Genomic DNA, 19,681 nt, shown 5'->3' with positions numbered 1-19,681 from the left:
ATTTTCTTTATTAATGTCATTTGGATTAAGTGTAGTCATTTCCTGAGTCTATGTAGCGCCTTCTTCCATTTCCCATAAAATATTTAGCAAAACATTGTTTTCCAGCCTGTTAGTTGCATTTAGACTTGATTTAGACGATATTTGTTGTGATCTTGGAAAGATTGCCCCAAGTATCTTGACATGGTGAAAACTAATTCAACTTTCCCATGAGGTTCACGTTGGCTTGTTTGCACAAACTGCCGTAACATAGATCTAGATCTGTATAGCAATGTATAGTTTACTATCTCTAGAACTACTATTCATACTCCATCGAGCTTTTCAAATTGTCACTTATAGATATGCTGAACACGCAATAGAAAATTAAATAAATGAAAGGCATACATTTCAATTTCAATTATTTGAAATTTAGTTATCAGTAGATAGATCTATATCTCCTAGACCAAATATAATTTCAAATTGTTTCCTAATTAAACATAAAGCTTTGGCAATGCCTTTTAGATATTTGAATTATGATTACGATCATGTAACATTGGCAAAGACACAGTTACTCAAGCTTATGAAAAACAGTTATATTGTTGGGGTCGCCGCATAGCGGGGACGTAAAAAGGGGTCCCCGAGCTAAAAAGGCTGAGAACCGCTGATGTATCAGGTTACGAGGCAAAAATTATTAATATCGTTAAAGTTTTGTTTTTTTTAAAGCAAAAAAAAAAATCAGAACTTATGCAGACAAAGCAGCAATAGACCAAACCAACCAGTGCCCCTAGTGTGATTGACTAGCAATGCAGGAATTCACTCTACAGCAATTTTCAAAATCATTGTAAACAGGCCTGAGAGGAGATTTTTTTTTCTGCATTTTGATCTTCAGAAGTGCATTTATGATTTTTTTTTAAATGTGTCTACTGCGCAATATCTCTGTAGATCAAATATCAAATCTGCTATTCACTGCACGCACTTTTATTAATGGAGCCCAGAGACTGGTAGGAAAACTGATCAATAGGAAATGTTTTATTGAGTGTGTGTGTAGAAGGGAGGGTTGAACCACAAATCCACCTCGTTTTTTTTTGTTTTTTTTTGGGTGGGGGGGGGGTGACTTTAGTTGTCGTTTTTTGGCTGTTGCCTAAATTTTCGTAGATTTTGATGGAGCCCAGCGATTTATTTATTTTTTTTTGGGGGGGGGGGGGGGAGATCAGGATTTTAAAATTCAACCTTAATTACCCATCCCCCTCTGATGCGCTCATTGACTTATAGTGACTGCAGTTTGACCCCCCCTCCGCTTTTTACGAGCTGAGAGGGGACTTGAGAGGTTCTTGAACCAACTACTCTAATTTTATCTTAAGATATAGATATAGACTAAATGCTAGAGCTTTGGCTTATATTTTTAATCAGGCCGACATAGATCTCGTTATTTAGGCACATCCTCATGTAGCCAAATGTGTTCAGAGCTGAAAGAAAATGTCTACTAGCGATGACTTAGTTTTGTCCCTGTGTGATGAGGTTTGGAAATGGAGGCTTAAAGAAAGCCCTGAGATGGCCTCTTATTGTGGAATTCATGAGTATGATGATTTGTGGGATGACATCAGTGCAGAGGCATACACAAGAAGGGAGGTATTAAAGAGCAGTACATATTTAATGTTATTAATAAAAACAGAGAAATAGATCTATATTCAATAATACATTGACCAATTTTGATTAAGAATTTTTAGATTTAAAGTGTCCCGCCTTCCCCCTTGTGACACTATTGCATGCAGTAAACAAGAAACACAAAAGAGCTATCGAATGGTTTAAAAGGCGAATGTTTCGTTTAGCTTAGCCTTACCCGTATTAGAATCTCAATCTCGAGCTGACTCTGCATGACTATTGATGTCTATTGTCTATTTCAGTGATGCCCAACCTAATTCAATCTGCGGGCCATTTTAATTTCCAACTTTACTATCGCGGGCCACATGATCGAAAAGATACAAAAACTTAATGAAATTGACCTGGAACTATTTTGTATCTTGTACTTACATTAATTATGGGGGCATTTGAATTTTCTTTTTAATTTTTAAGCGTCAGAAAATTAAGTTCTGGTAATGTTTTTTTTTTTTAACCAGCCACACCTTTTATAAAACAAACATTTTGGCTAGCATGTTATTCTGTTCCATAAAAAAAAGTAAAGATCCGTTCACCTTTCCTGGTAGATTCTATATTCTGCCTAGGTAGCAATACAAAATCGAGGGCCATATCTTAGGTAAAGATAGGCCTACATTTTCAACATTTGTAAGGGGGGGGTGGGGTTCTATATTTTGTGCTTACGTTTCGATGGGCCGGATGGAAGCACGTCGCGGGCCGGATCTGGCCCGCGGGCCGTACTTTGGGCATCACTGGTCTATTTAGATCTATCCACTTCCATTATAGTGAATTTTTATAGAAGTTTCAGAATGTTCTCAAGACTTGTTAACACCTTTATCACTTTATGTTGGTAGGCATATGAGAGTATGACATTGGTTTATCATTCATCTTAGTAGATCTGGAAAAATAAAGGCTTATTTAATTAAATTAAAATAATGTAGCTATTCCAAAACACATTTGTTATTATTTTTGATTGCTTTTTATTTATTGCTGTGCATTTTTTAAAATTCATTTTTACTGTCCATTTTTTAGAAATGTGTTCAAGATTTCTTAGCCAAGGCTGTAGCTATTGACATCAGTTCTTGTTCAGACAAAGTTGCATTAAGTTTGACTCTTCTCATTTATGACCTTCAGTCATATTTAAAAGGGTCAAAGTTTAAAAGGTGATAATTTCATTTTAATTCCTAGTGTGAATGCCATTTTGGAAAGAGCGTGTTAGTGTCATTGTGAATGAGCTCACCATTACGCCCTTGTGAACCTGTCCAATATCTAGATCTACATGGGCCAGCATTAATGTGTGTGTGGGTGAAATTGGGATACCAGAGGAAGAGAATGGAGAAGAGAGCCTTGTGGTTAAGAGATTTTTTGAGATTTTGTTTTGAGTTTCATAAAAGGTGATTGATTTTAAACAAAGACTATACAAGTTTGTTATATTATATGCAGTAGATAATGTGGTTAATACAATACAAAAAAAGGATCATAACAAGGTCTTGTGATCAAGTCTTTGATTGCCTCTTGAAAACCATTGGATTTGAAGCTTGCTAGAGAAACATTAATTTTGAGCCTGGATTGCTTAACCACCTTTAAAATAGACTCTAGATACCTTACTTAGTCTGGAAAAACAAAGGTGCTTGGTCATAGTTCTGGCAACATGACACCCTTGTTATCACATATGGTATTCTGAAGGGGAAGTAGAGTTTTAATTTCAAAGAGTTATCAGCTCTACTTGAACTTTCTCATTCTGCACTTGAACCTTTTAATGAATGCATTTGTAAAACAGTCTTGAAGTTCAAATTTGATGAAAATTGTAGTTTTGAGCTTAACTGTTTTCATCTTAGGTAGCATAGGGTATATAACAAAAAAAAGCACAGTATTATGGTTGCAAGAAAGTATGGTATACGTTTTATTTTTCAATCTTTATTATTAACTTGGAAATTTCTCATAGGTGGAAAAAACATGGGTGGAAAGAAAAAAAAATAGATGGATAGAACTACACATTTATGATAACTATAATATATAATAAACAAACAAGCAACTATTATATGTATAAAAATCATTTTTCTGACTATTTACAAAATGTCACCACCATGTTATTATTTCCTCATTTCACAGTTATCTCATGCCCATCAACTACCTGGAGGGTATCCACAATGACTGCAATCATATCATATCCTACATGAACTTTAAAACAAAAGAAGATTTCCAGAAATACATTAGAAGGCTTGAAAATCTACCACAGAGAGTATGCTCTATGTGTTTATGTTTATATATTTTATCTCATTAATGTGCTGGGAAAGCTGTGGATTATACATAAAAAATTACATAGTTCTTTTTCAAATATTAAATTTTTAAAAATATATTTCAGTATAAGTTTTTATTACAAAGGTTTATTCTACACTTTTTTAAATATGCATATTTTTTATTTTTTTTTAATAAGAACCTTTTATTTTTATTTTTTTAAATTTATTTATAAGGTTCTAAAATAATTGCTAAAGGTAAGCTTCTATAATACTTATTTTTTTATTTAAAGTTATAAGTATATATATTAATATATTATATGAAATAAAAAAAGGAAAGTTCCTCTTTCAGACCTTGTGATCTATTGGGCAGATGATGTAAAGGCCATCTGTTTCTGTGGTCCACAATTTAAGAGGGTGTTATGTGGCCAGTACAATGACCAACCGTCTTTACCTTTCCCCTACTAATGTTGGGTACTCAAAGGTCAAAGATCATGAAATAAAAAATCCCAGTCTTTACCAGGATTTGAGCTCTGGACAAACTTTACTTTTCCCCTACTTATGTCAGGTACTTATTAGAGATGGGTGAACTCAGAAGCACCCTAAAGATCCCAAATTTAAAATTCCCACTTTTCACCAGGATTCAAACTCGGACACCTCGGGTTGGAAGCCAAGCACTTTAATCATTATGCAGGTCTATTTTTATGATTACTAAGCAAATATTTTATATATATATATATATATATATTTCTTTGTAACAATTTTAGATTGCTCAAGTAGAGGAGGCTCTGAGACAAGGTGTAAGAGAGGAAATAGTCCAACATTCTGCTTCTGTCGTAGGTCTCCACTTTATCAGTCTGGTCTTAATGTATGTGCTTCAGATTGTCGCCACAATCATCTTGTGGTAAAACCCTACTCACTCACATTCTTCACTATCCTGCAGGCTTTTTGGCCTATGACTTTGTCACAATAATTATGTTTTGATTTGTTTGAGAGTACTTCTACGCACACAATCAATGATACTTTTTGTCTCTCAAAGTATCATAACAACTAAGGGTTTGGAGTCTCTCTATTTGAACACTCTGAAAAAACACAGTGTAGAATATAATATATATAAGTTTAATATCTTCAAACTCAATGCAATAAAACAATTAATCCTGCTATGAACATAGTCATATAAAACAAAAATCATTTGTACAAATTAGGCCTACCAGTAAATAGATAGTAGAATATAGCTTGACTGACAAACAATATTATTGCAAAATAAATCACACTGAATAAAATTCTTATGATTAAAGGCTAATAATTAACGATTGATTACCCCATAAGCTAGGTTTGTTTTCATTTTTCTTTTTTTTTTAAATTAACTGTCCAAACAAATGAAAATTCAGCATAACCACTTTAACAATAATTAGTTAGTTGCAATACAAAATAACCTAATACAATAGAAAGACGCACACTAAACAAATGCTTTATAAATTGGGAACCTAAATAGCATTTCTGGATTGTTACATAATTGGGCATAATTATTTTTTTTTATTTACTTTCCAAACAAATGAAAATTCAGCATAACCACTATAACAAGAACTAGTTAGATGCAATGCAAAATAACATATACATATAACATGTATATAGAAAAAAAACACACACAAAACAAGTGCTTTATAAATTGGGAAGATAAATAGCATTTCTGGATTGTGACATAATTTTTTTTACACTTTCTTGGAACTTAATAACCCAAAAATATATACATTCAAACCAGTTTGAGTCAAACCTTACATGTGAAATGTTCATATCAGAAAGTTGGATTGTATTTGATGATTTGACTGCAGGTGGAACAAAGAAGTTCTTGTTTTTTTCCACTTTTAAATATTATTATTGACATTAAAAGAGATGAATATGTTTAGCATGATTAAAATAAAAATCTATATTTTACTTTATTTACTTAAATCAGGCAAGAGTTCCTGGTCAATTAGATGAATTGATCCACATACCACTAGAGAGTCATGAGCTATTAAAACCATTTACACAAGCCCCAGAGAGTATTTCAAAAAATGATTTGTGAGTATCTATTTATAACCCCTGTGTGCAGCTGAACATTTCGGCATTTAGGTATCACTAGCCACATGAGGAGGCACAAAACCCTCCTCAGCCCCCTGAATGACAAAGTGGTCACCGTCGAACCACAATGGACAAACTATATATAACTTTAATCTAGTCATTGTAAAGGACAAAAAAACACACTTTTTTGGCTTCATAATATTTGAAATCAAAAAATTATCTATAGGCATTGCTGTATGTACTTTTCCTAACATTATTGTTTTCAGTATTCTTCTCGAGATGTAAGCTAAAAACTTCTTGGAACAAAGATTGGTTTAATTTTAGTTGTATTTTTAAAAAACAATGTAAATTCTACTCAAAAATATTTTTTAACAGAATTATTTCAAAGTTGTCAGTGATTTTATACTTTCAAATGTAAAACGTGTTGTTTTTTTCTAGTATTTTGGTTACAAGTCTGCTGTAACTGAATAATAATGTAATATCATTTATTTCAAGAAAGCTTTGTGACTAAATATGAGCCAATTTAAGTTTCTGTTCGAAACGTTATTTTTAGGTGTGCACAAAGCCTGATCTTTCAGAGCAGCCATTGTGGTGCGGAACAGTTTGTCAAAAACATTTTAGCAACATTATATATTGTTGTTGTATATATTTTTATCATGTCTTTAAAAAGAATGATACATATCTTTTTTTTTATGTGTTTGTGTTAAAATGTATTTTTTTATGTAAAGAACAATTGGTCCAATAGATTTGGGATTTAAATTTGTTGAATAATTATTGGTATTATAATATCTGTGTAGGTTTTAGCATTTTCCAAAAACAAAATGAAACCATTTTAGAAAAAAATGGATATAATTTCTAGTGCACACAAAAAGGATTTATAAATTTATAGTACCGTCCACTAAAAAAAAAGACTGAAGAATGTCATTCTGTGCATTTTGCACACCTCACCTATAATTTATGTGGGTGGGGGAAAATATGTCAATATCATGGTCTCAGGTGGGAATCCGACCATTCATAGTTTGTTGTTTAGGATGTTCCCTCAAAATTGAAAATTATTACATCCTAGCCCAAACTTGGGGTGGGTAGGTTTCTATCCCGAGACCATTGAGGGAACATGTCCTAATCACATGACCAGGCAGACATCCATATTTTCTTTAAATTTTAATAACTTTGAATTTTTTATTTTTAATAAACTGTTTCCTTATTAAAGAAATCCTTTAAAAAATGAGTTGAAGCCTTTCTTACTAACATTGTGTTAAATTTCAGAGATAAGTTCAGATCTAAAGCAGAAGAGTTGCTGACATCACAAGTATTTCCTGCATTTCAAAAATTGAAAAATTATGTTGAAAATGTAAGAAATTATTATTACAGACAAATTGCTTCTGAGAGAGATCTTTCTGTAATTTTTTTTTTTAAATGCCTGTCTGGTTAAGAAACTAAAGATATGTGCATGACAGAGATAAATATATTTTTTAAAATTCTCTTGATTAAAAAAAAAATTCCAAAACTTAAGGGCACATTTGTTAAGATCTGCTTTTGGTAGATTTATTTTTTTGGCTGAATATTCATAGAAACTATTCATAAACAATTCATGAACAATTTGTAGAATAATAGAAAGGCATGGTGGCTGACATGGTAAAGCACTTAGCTTCTAAACCAGGGGTCCTGGGTTCAAATCCTAGTGAAGACTGGGATTTTTAATTTTGGGATCTTTAGGGTGCCTCTAAGTTTACCAAGCTCTAATGGGTACCTGACATTAGTTGGTCATTGTGCTGGCCACAGTACACACTTGTCAACCTTGGCCCACAAAAGCAGATGACCTTTACATCTTCTGCTCTATAGATGACAAGGTTTGAAAATAGATCTTATTAGTAAGATCCCCAATTAACAAATACAATTTTATGAAGTTGATGTACTAACAAAAGTTGTGTATATTTCTTACTTTTTAACATACAGCTTAACTTTGTACATAAATAATAAGTCATTTTTTTCAAATCCCATTGAAATGTCTTTTTGGTTTCCTAATTCAAGCTTGAAATACTTTTCTTGCCAACATATTTCATTCTCTAAATTAGTTTATGTACAAAACTCTTTTTTTTTAATTACAAATAAGCAATAACTTAATATGCTTTATGCATTGGACTTTCCTCACAAAAATCTAAAAGGTTGAAACCTAATTGCAGTCATATTACATAAATCACTTAATTTTAAAAGCAAATCATATTTTCTGTTCCATATGCTAGGACAAATGTTCCTTCTTCCCTATTGCTATTAGAGCATGGAATGGGTTGTCTGACCTACCCAGAAAAACCAATGACTTGGCAGAATTTAAGTCATTGGTTAACATACATGACTAGATTGACCTAGGAACATGCGTAGGATGTAATCATCTCCTTTTTTGAAAGAACGTCTGTATTTTATAAGATCTTTTATGTTTGAATTGAAGAATAATCTCTATTCCTTTAAACTTAAAGATAGAAGATTAATTCAACCTTCATCTTGTAAAGTTGTGAGTAAAATGGAGCTCTTTATAGAATAGTCCTTGGCTATTATATTAAGCTTACCAACTATGTGTACTATTAAAAAAAACATGAATAGGCCTCAGTAGATTTAATGTTTTTGTAAACTTTATATATATTCTTTCTCTGTAGGAATATTTCCTGCACTTGCGCCCAAATGAAGGTATTAGTTCCATTAAAGATGGTGACCAGTGGTATCAGCAATGCTTGGACTATCACCTGAGCTGTTCCATGACACCGCAACAAATTCATGATGTTGGTCTTAAGGAGGTAGCTCGTATTGAAGAGCTAATTTTGAAATTGGCAGAGGCTGAAGGCCTTGGTCAAACTTTGCAAGATATTTTGGCGGGTATTAAAATAAGACAGAAAAATATTCTAACCACTAAGGTAACTGCTAAATATTAAAATGTAAATATTGCTCACTTTGTTCAGATTCATTGGTTTTATTTTATTATTATAGCACATCCATCATGCTAAAACATGCTCAATGCACTATGGTCCATGTTACGTGCCCAGCATAGTGTGAATGTGCAATGTTTTTGTTTTGTTTTGGTTTGATTATAATTATCCTTTTAAAATTACACTTGTAAGAAAAATATCAAAATGTTGTGGTAGAAATACCTAAAAGAAAAGTTATTATGAGTGTGGTGAGTTAGTCCTATGCAGGGTCAGGTTGTTGCAGTAAGAAACAATGAAACTAAGACAAAGGTATGTAGAAAAATGATATGTATAGAGCAAGACTTGTTTTGTTAACTATTTGATAGCAGCTGGAATGAAGGTGCTTTGTACAGGCATAAGAAAAGAATGTAGATGTTGTTGGTATAATTAATATGTACTTTGTTAGGCTTCTTGTGTTTCTTAGTAAATGTTATTGAGAAGTTAGAATTTTAAATTGTTAACTATCATGGCTGAAAAATGGGCTTATATACATTCGATATACACCAAACTTGTCCAACAAGGGAGGTGTTACGTGCGCAGCATAGTGTGAATGTGGAATGGTGTGAATGCGTGTTGAAAGGAAAAGATAGAGGGAATTTAAAAATGGAATAATGTAAACGAAGATGTAATTGACATATTATTTGTTGTATCAAGATCAAAGTCCTCAGTATATACTATATATACAAGTCTGGTGTATGATTAAGAGTCTCATCTGCTCGTAACAGTCAAGTCTCTTTTGTAGATCTGTGGGCAGAAGGTTTCTATGCGCCTTAAGACCATTACAAATACAGCTTTGCTCAAGTAGGAATTAGGATTATAAATAGCCAAGCAGTTTCCACGCTGTCTTTATGCACTTAGCAAACACAGCTCTGCTTGAGTAGGATTTCAAACTCCAGCCACTTGAGAGGTAGCCAGAAGTTGATACCACTCTGCATTTACACTTTATTTTTCACTAACTTGACTTCAAAGCTACAAAGTAATTGTATGGTGGAGAGATTCAAATCTTAGATTAGTATGTACATTATGTCATCAGTAAACTGAAAATAATTTTTATTTACTTTGAGACATTTTATCTCTTACTGACATTCTTCATGTTTAAGAAAAGTTGTGTATCATGTAGGCCTATTGGAACCCATTAAAAAAAAACACTTTCTCTGTAAAGCTTTTGCTTCAGGGCAACAGGGTTAGAAATTTGTTAATAATTAATAAATTAAAAGGACACTGCCTTTCATATTCCATTTTTGGTAATTTAAAAATACATTATCTGCATATAACAAACTAGTGATTAAATAAACATGGAATTTAATTTATAGGATGAAGTTTTGGAGTTTGTCAGAAACTTGTGCTACAACAAAATAAGGCCCAAAATTTCATTGCTATTTAAAGATTTACCAGACATTCCAGTAAGGTGGGTCTCTTTACTATGACTACTATTTTAGTGATAATTTTAGTTTCTTAGAAATAAACTATTTACATTAAAAGTAGTTAACTTTATACTTGAAATTGTACTATACTTTCTTTTTTTTCATTTGTAGCCTCTATATTTAGTACAAAAATATAATTCAATTTTTTGTACCCTGACTTAAAAAAGTAGAAATTGTTCTTTATGCTGGTTCTTGTAGTTTTCTGCATCTTGCAGTATAAAACCAGCTCCAGACTTTATGAAGAATGCACCTGCTGGTTTCTACTATAACGGAACACCAGATGGCTCTAGGAGTGGTTGTTACTACATCAACAATCACAATCCAGAGGATTGGTAAGCATATTATTACTTTGTGTATGAGAGCTATTTCCCCTACTCCCTAACAAATTAAAATGTGATTGAAAAGATTTAAATGAAAAATCAGGGGGTAAAAATATTTGCTAATTTCTCTTATGATGTTATTGTACTTAGTAAACAATAACTATTTCCAGTTTCTAAATTAAATTCATGTCTAATACTTAGGCAAATATAGATAACACTTTTTAAAAATAAATACAATTTAAAAAAATGAGTTAATATATTTAAACCTAAAGACACAAAAACAGAACACTATGCTGAGTTTCAAAAAAATATATACTTGAATGCTTTTCAAACCAAACAAAAAGCTACATAATTAATTTTCCCAGTTGAAATTATTCACAGTGCAACTTTTTGCTTAAAGTCTTTTTTTTTTCTAAAAAAAAAAGGGCTATAAAATACCAGTTTTCACAGTCACTTAGCAGAATTTAGTTCATTGGTTAATATGCATGACGAAATGCATAATGCGTAGAAAGTAATTATCTTCTTTTTTTTAATTTAATGTCTGTATTATATAAGATAAGATAAGATAAAAAAAGAGAGTTTGCTAATTTTACCTTCAGTTTTTATGTGCAATGAAGGGCTTTTGTTAAAAGAAGGTGAAAAAACTGCTGGTAACTTCCTATCATATCCTATCAGATTAGTAGTCTACAAGCACAGCATTCTATCGTAATAGTAATGGTTAAATAAAATGTTTATACTTTCTTACTTAGTTTTGTAGCTTGAATAGCTGCATGGAGATATTAAACATGATATTTTTTTCCAAAGCACAAAAGCTAGAAGTGTATGCCCCTATTTCATATAACTCTGCTTAAGTTAAGAGATCAGATATTTGCCAATTTCAATGCCATGGTGTTAACCATGATCAAGTTTGTCATGTTATCAAAATTATGTTGTCAGCAAATAGAAATACATGTATCCATTAGTTTAATATTAATTTACTGAGATGTTGTTAAGTATTTAAAATAAAGAATATTATATTATTTTTCTTTTATTTGTTGTTGTGTTAATTACAAGGTACTTTTCAATTTTATTTTGTTGTAGTTTACCTTTTGTGTTACCTGCTTTAAGCTTACATGAAGGGGAGCCAGGCCACCATTTACAGGTTGACAAAAATCTTTTTCTACTTCTGATTGACCAAATGAAAATTCAGTGCCTCAACATTTTTGTTAATGTAGACATATTAAACTATTTATAGCCAATGTGTAAGACTAATCAACTAATTGGTTTTTACAATTTAGCTTTAATTTATGCTTTGTGATAAAATGTTTGTAGTAGAAGTATGGAATCCATGCAGTACATAGGCAAAATAGTTTCTGTTCATGATTTTCACTTTTTAGGGAGTTTACACACTGGCTGCCAGTGACCTCCCAGACTTCCAGAGATATTCTGAGGATTGTAAATTCTATTTACCACCTGGAAAATTTGCATTTCACACTGCTTTTTCAGAGGTATATAAATTAACAATTTTTCTAGATCAATGTTTCTTACTGTGGAAATATACACAATCCTTTACCCGGTAGGTAACTGACTTTTCTGTAGATAGTTAGTGAGTAAAAATTTCAAACTCTAGTCTTTAAGAAGAAAATTAAAATATACTTTTCTATTTGTGTATACTATTGAAAAGAAAGAATCTTTTGGGAAAAAAAAGTCTGCTTATAGAGAAAAGTTGTGACAAATATTTACATATCTAACGTAAAAGAGCTAGTGTGGTGTCATGAAGCTTATCATATCTTTGTGGGTAGATTAAGTGCTTTTACTCTTTATTACTAAAGACATAAATGAAACTAACCTTCAGCCACCTACTTATTACTTATAGACCTTTTTTGAGCATTGTAATTAACAACAACAAACAATTGCTTTTATATTCACCTACAAAATGAGAGCTTTGGGTTGTCCTAAAATTCAATATAAAAACCCAGCCTTTAATCAAGATTTCAACATGTGACATCCATTTAAGAAAAATGGCTTTTCACCTCACAAGGATGAAAAAGTTACCTTTGTTATTATTTGAGCTTTATTCTTAGTAGTCAAGTCCCTTGAATGATTTTGAAAATCCTGATCCCACCATCACATGCCTGCCTTATTTTTAGCATATCAATATTAGCAATATTATTCATTATCTTATAAATTTAGGAAATTTTATCACTATCATGTAGAGCATTTAAGTTAAAGTTCCCCTTTCAGACCTTGTGGTCTATAGGGCAGATGATGTAAAGGTCATCTGATCCCTACGGTTAACCAGAGTGTCATGTGGCCAGCACAATGATCGACTGCCTTTACTTTTCCTCAACTTATGTCAGGTACCCATTAGAGCTGGGTGGACTTAGAGGTGTACAAGGATCCCGGAATAAAAATCCCAATCTTCACCAGGATTCAAACCCGGGACCCTGGCATTTAAGTTGTTTCTTAATATTTTTTTACTTTTTGAATTTTTGTTACAGGGTTGGGGTTTATACTCTGAATTTCTTGGTGAGGAACTAAAAATCTATGACAACAAATTTGATCAGTAAGTTTGTTGATTTTAACATTGAAATTTTAATTTATACTTTAAAGCCCTTGAATTCTACAGTAATTCTCATCATTGTGTAGAAATTTTTTGTGTGTTTGCCTAACAGGATTGGTCGTTATAGTTTTGAGATCTTCAGAGCTGTGCGCTTAGTTGTTGATACAGGGATTCATGCCTTTGGGTAAGTCAATTAACCATATTGACATTTTTTGTGTCATTTACACAAGTGAATGTTGAATATATTTTTAAATTTAAATTATTTTTTTACAATTATCAGACAATTCAATATTTGAAATTGAAAGAAAGTTCTCTAGTGGTATTTTTATTTGGCATCAAAGGATAAAAAATTAATTGTGGTTGATGCAAGTTTTTTCATAATAATTCATATTCAACTAAAGAAAATGATTTGCACAACTGAAGGTAGACAAAATGTTTTAATGTCCATGTTGACTCGAGATATTTTTAAATTTTCATTAATGAAATGAATATGTTCATATACTATCAATTATCAATATCTTAAGCATATTTGCAGGGGCATGGTGGCCCATTGATAAAGGCTTGACTATCAAACTGAGGCATTTGTAGTTTGAATCCTGATGAAGACTGGGATTTTTAGGAGTCCACACAACTCTTATTATCTGACCTGCATTGTGCTGGCCACATGACACCCTTCTTATCCATCAGCCACAGAAACAGATGTGCTTTACATCATCTGCCCCCATAGATTGAAAGGTCTGAAAAGGATATCTTTACTTTTTTACCTTAAACTTAATTCTCTACTAGGTGGAGCAAAGAGAAAGCTGTACAGTATATGGAGACCCACACATTGAAGTCTAAAAACGAAGTCACCAATGAAATTGACAGATACATTACTTGGCCAGGACAGGTATGTTACTCAAGTCTTTTCTGGTAACATTTTTAAACTATGGGGGGTTTGTTTTTTTTGGTCAGTAAAATAAGTTGCTTTTTTTTCCAGCACACTATTTTGTAATGTTAGCTATAAACAGATGTGGACATTTATTATATAGGATTTCTTTTCAATGAGTGTGTTCAATGGGACATGACTAAGTAAGCTCATGTCTATAGTTTAAAAGAATTTTATATAGATATAAAAAAAAAGTAGCAAGAGCCTGTGGAGAGTGGCGTGTTTTTACAAAGTCCTATGTTCCATGAGGAACTCAGAGGAAAGATGATGATGTAGATATATTGTGTACATTTTAAGGTGCACATTTATTAGTGACGAGCAGAAGTAAAAGAGGGGAGAGAGATTGAGGCAGTCATATTCAGTGATAGCAATATGAGGTATTTCCTCTAGGTAAAACAAGATTGTTTATCTCACTGGGCTTGGGGCTCATGTCTCTCCTTGTGTCTTCTCTATCTTGCAGGTTTAGGTTTCTATTTGATGGGGCCAATAAAATTATCTTATCTTATTTATTTTATTTTATGGAGAATAAAAAAGGAGAAATTAGAGATAAAAAAAAGACCAATAGATACAATTATAATGAACAACTTATCAAGTTTTTGTAACATAATACATCATAATAGTTCCCTTTGGCCTGTAACAAGATGTCAGGTGATGCTTGTACAAGGCACATTTGTTGTACCACTTGCTAGAACAAATTTGTACAAATGCTCCTTCTTCCCTAGTGCTATTAGACCCTGGAATGGGTTGCCTGAGTGAGCCAGCAAAACCAATGACTTAGCAGAATTTAAGTCATTGATTAACATGCATGACTAGATTGGCCTAAGGACACACATACACCTGAATCATCTTCTTTTATTGAAGTATCCTATGTATTTTATAAGATAAAAATTCTTTAGGGCAAGAGAGGAAACTAACTTTTTAAAGTGCATGTTTGAGGGACATCATCTTGTTTATGTTCACTGGAGTCAGGCCATAGATGCATGTGTCTCTGGTTACAATTTTTAGTTACTGAAATGTGTTATTTCACTCAACTGTGGCCTGTCCTTAGTAAAAATAGATTAATTAGAATTTATGTAGCTTGGGAAGATTATCCATTTTTTCTTTGGTTCTTTTTTCATAACTTTTTCAAGTCATTAAAATTTGAAACATCTGTGAACATTGACAGTATACATACTCTGATATTAGAATAAGTGTTTCAATCAACTAATTTATTGTGCCAACATTTTTCCCTTTCAAATAACTGATGAAATTTAAATTAGGCACATTAATTTTTTTTCACATGATTAATATTTTTTTTTACCAATTTTTAACAGGATCTGAAGCATCACTTTGTTTTTAATCATTTCCACATTTTGACACAATAGATGATGCAATCTTCCTTTCCATTTTTATCAACAAGTTTAAGTATTTGTTTGTAGGCTTTATTTTTATCTCTCAGTCTCTTATTTAGATGATTCTCCAATTCTCTCTATAATAGATGTACATTTTTGTTCCCCAGGCCTGTGCTTATAAAATTGGAGAACTGAAAATCAAGGAGCTGAGGGAAAAGGCTCAGGTTGCTTTAGGTTAGTTTACTGACTGGAATATAGTGATGGAGTCTCAACTAAACTGTATTTTCAAATATCCATTTCAATTTAAACCTTCATCTCATCTCAACTCGTTGCACCATCGAAATGATGAGATTATCTGTCTATTCAATCTCAATGCCACTGAATTATATATATATATATATATATATATATATATATATATATATATATATATATATATATAGTTGATTTATTGATTTCAATTTGTACATGTGGGTTTTGCTTTTGAAATTATTTTTATTATTAAATGAAGATTATTACTTCCTAGTGCAAACCTCCTACAAAATGGTAGCAAGCAAAGGGAGCGTTTGAATTGAGAACCATTATGGTGACAGTCTGAAGCCCATACCTCATGGCAAGGCAACCATTATTTCAATAGCTAGATAGATAGTTTATTACTTCAAAGAGAATTTACAAAAAGAGATATTTCTTAGAAAAAAAATTGTTAAGTCTTTCAAAAAGTTCACTTATATTTTATTTCTAATATATATTAGATAGCTAGAGAGAGAGAGAGACTTAGTAATAAATACAAGATTAACTTACTCAAATTTTAATTGAAGTCAAATGTAAATTTGAAGTAGAATGTACCTTTAATATAGATCTATTTAATGTTGAATAATTTGTGGACTACACATATTTACATTTATTTCAACACAGGCACCAAATTTGACATGAAAGAATTCCATCAATGTGTATTGTCCTGTGGAAGTGTTCCTCTTCAAGTCCTTGAGTCCCTAGTGGACAAGTTTATTGATGACATACAGAAACATTAATTTCAACCCGTTTAGCAGTAGATAAGAAAAGAGTTTAAATACTTTGTGAAATCATTTTCTTTATAAAGGCTAATTTTTAATACTGATTAATGTAATTAGATTTTTTATAAAGTATCCCTTTCTATTTCTTTTCAGCTAACTTTATGATAGTTGAGCCTTATTATTTAAATTACAATAAAATAACGTTTTATTTACACATTGTTGATGCCTATATGATTGGTTCATTGTAGTTTAACATTTTAAAGATTTTATCATTTATTTTAATAAAAGTTATACAAATTCCTGTTGAAATGGTTTGTATTTGATCTTGTTAATGTTGAGATTTTTATTCTTCCTGTGTCATATGTATTTTGTTGTTGTTTATTTAAGCATAATAATTTTTATATTGTACATAATATCTGTATTATTTTCCTGTTGTGTACAAAACATTTCAACCAGTATATTCTGAGCATTTTTACTTTGTTGTAGTTGTTATTTATTCTTGGAAAGATACTTAACTTATAAAATAAAAACATGTTTATATTAAAATGTATATTTTTGTTTTCTTAATGTATTTATCAACCATATACGGACATGATCCTATTATTCCTTATAATTAGTACTGAAATGTCTTATCCATTGGACACAAATTTATGACAAACGTACTAACATCATTTGTGTTCATTTCAATTTAATTTTTTTTTTAATTAATTTTAAAAAAGTAAAATTCTTTAAATCTCTTTACACAATAATTAGAAGAGTACAGTCAATTTTGTTTAAAAAAAATAATTCTTAGCCAACTTCAATGTTTAATGACCTTAGTTATACTAAATTTCTCTTTTACATGCAGTGAAAAAAACAACATTCTAATGCTGCAATCAGAATGAAATATGTTTCCTGATAGTGGCACAGAGTTTTAATACATTTGATATTCAACTCATTCATGGTATGCCAATCTTTCTGTTGAGGAAGTTTCTTAAATTTCTAATTAAACTGTAATTGTGGATGTGTATAATCATTAAATGGAATAGATATCTACATTTTTTTGGTAAAATGATGGGGGTAGGGTTACAAATGGTAAATGTGTGCTTCATGAAGACAAAATAAGAAAATAAGTTTTCAAATCATGTTGTTTTTATTTTATTAATTTTGAATACAAGCATTTAAAAATTGCATAAAAAGTAAAAATAGAATATCTAAATAAATAGTTTTTATATATCTAATGAATCTGCAGAAATAACAGTATATAGAAAATAAAATATATTATAGTACAGGATACATTTGAAGTATCTAAATATTGAAAAATTCTCATCCACCAATCAATATAATTATTTTAAATAGTTGCTGTTTTATTTTATTTACAAACTGTTTCCAAATACAATCTATATTATAAGCGCAAAACACCACTGACTTACTGGCTGATTTATGTATATATCAAGAAATTTCATCAACTGCATGCTCTCAAATACACGGTTTCACAGATTCACAGCCTGAACACAGCGATTTGTGAAAAGTAAAAGTGATACTTTAACACACAGCTGACAAGTATAAGTGCATGTCTGTCTCAGAGGGGAGGGGGCATTATAAATTTCCAACCAAGTAAAAAATCTGTATTAGAGAATATAACAATATGTAGAATGAAAAAATAAAAAAAGGAGGTTCCAGAGAGAGAGGGAGAAAAGGAAGGAGAAAGAAAGCGGCATCTCTAATTCTATGTAACAGATACTAGATATCTTGGGCAAAAAAAGTATGTTAGGGGATCATTAAGGTACAGCCCATTTGATGGAATTTCAAAAAAAAAGGAAAGTATGTTCCATCCTAAGAAAATAAAATAAAGCCTGGGAACGAATCAGAAGGCAGAGCTGGTGTGTGATGTTGTATATCATATGGAAATTGATCACAGATCAAATTATTTGATTAAAGAAATTATTTTTATCCTTTTGAACAACAGAAGCATTGTTTAAAATACATTATCTGCACTTTAACTGCTGCCAACATTGTAAGCTTTTTTTTTTTGACTGTCTAAAATTAGATAGCAACATAAGTTTTTACTATCATACTATTAAGATAAAAATATTTTTCTTTTTAAAAAAGTGTTAAAATAAATGAATTTTCAAACAATTTAATTATCCTTGAAAAGTCTATGAAAAGGTTTGCATAGATTGTTGCCTGAAACTAAAGCAAGTTCAATATTTTTACAAACAGAAACCAATACAACTTTCATCCAATATTTTGTAAATGCACTTATAACATTTTTGTTTCACAATATTACCTCATATGTTTACATTTTTAAAAGTTCACTGTGTCCTCTTGCATAAATATATTAAGTGGTTAGTGATACACGCTTCCATGCTATGTCTTATGTAGATAACTATTAATGGAGATAACCTCAAATAAACAAAACAAATAACACAGATGAAAGGTCAACAATACAAAGGTACTAGACGCTGATGTCCATTAACAAGTTTAATAATAATGAAGGAACAGTCCATAAACCTGCTTTTCTCTTAAGCCACAAAAAGAAGTCTGTTTACTTTTCGCTATCCGTCCTAAAATCCTAGTCTTGTTTTTAATGTTCATGTCACAGTCTCTAAGTCAAAACTTTTCCATTTTAGGAAACAAATAACTTTTCACACCAATTTACTAATTGTGCCATAACATTAGAAATTGGAACAAAGACAATGCAGAGATAATATTATTTAAAAGAAAAATGCTTTTTAAAAATATTATGAATTAAAAAACAAAAAGTTTTGATCAAAATAAAAATATTTTTCAAAGTCCAAAAATCATAAATCACAATGGAAAATAAAACGTTTGGGCAAATATTTCTTTTCTTCATAAAAGTCAACAGAAACAAATTGAATGAACTGAAATACTGTTAAAATATCACATTTAATTTTTTTTAAAAAAGCTTTTTTTTTTTTTTTTTTTTTTTTTTTTAAATAGCTACATAACTGACTAAGCTGCAGCACATTTTATATAATGTATGCATAAAACATTGCTAAATTAGCACTTTGAATATAGGTTTAAATATAATGACTTCACCTTGTTTTTTTTTTAGTTCGAACAATGACTAAACAACTGTTAGTTGATACTTTCCTCATACTACTATAAATAAATTTCTTAACTTGTGTACTTTATAAGGTCCTACCTATAGTGCTTTATACTCACAACTGTGTGAAGAAATTTTGAATGAGAAAATAAAGTTTAAAACAACTATTTCCAATGAGCAAATAATGTTTGAAATCACCAATTGATTA

General features: G+C 31.0%; 1 protein-coding gene across 1 annotated transcript; it reads left to right on the top strand.

The window, feature by feature from the left end:
* The first annotated feature begins 1,390 nt into the window (after window positions 1-1,390).
* Window positions 1,391-16,918, top strand: LOC106078950 (uncharacterized). The gene is made up of 16 exons (XM_013240047.2): window positions 1,391-1,605; window positions 2,644-2,774; window positions 3,724-3,853; window positions 4,616-4,684; window positions 5,803-5,909; window positions 7,176-7,260; window positions 8,561-8,815; window positions 10,180-10,274; window positions 10,506-10,622; window positions 11,691-11,751; window positions 11,987-12,097; window positions 13,091-13,155; window positions 13,265-13,336; window positions 13,939-14,041; window positions 15,579-15,645; window positions 16,327-16,918. The coding sequence occupies exons 1-16, from the start codon at window positions 1,453-1,455 to the stop codon at window positions 16,440-16,442; spliced, it is 1,737 nt and encodes a 578-aa protein (XP_013095501.2). The 5' UTR covers window positions 1,391-1,452; the 3' UTR covers window positions 16,443-16,918.
* The last annotated feature ends 2,763 nt before the right edge of the window (window positions 16,919-19,681 follow it).

This window comes from Biomphalaria glabrata, chromosome 8 (assembly GCF_947242115.1).
Source record: "Biomphalaria glabrata chromosome 8, xgBioGlab47.1, whole genome shotgun sequence".
Lineage (NCBI taxonomy): Eukaryota > Metazoa > Mollusca > Gastropoda > Planorbidae > Biomphalaria > Biomphalaria glabrata.
The sequence above is the reverse complement of the archived record's forward strand: the minus strand, read 5'-3'. Positions and strand labels throughout refer to the sequence as shown.

Coding starts and splice junctions, on each gene's coding strand:
- LOC106078950 (XM_013240047.2), top strand. CDS start 1,453: ATGTCTACTAGCGATGACTTAGTTTTGTCCCTGTGTGATGAGGTTTGG. Junction 13,337..13,938: donor ACAGGGATTCATGCCTTTGG/GTAAGTCAATTA, acceptor ATTCTCTACTAG/GTGGAGCAAAGAGAAAGCTG. Junction 15,646..16,326: donor AAAGGCTCAGGTTGCTTTAG/GTTAGTTTACTG, acceptor ATTTCAACACAG/GCACCAAATTTGACATGAAA.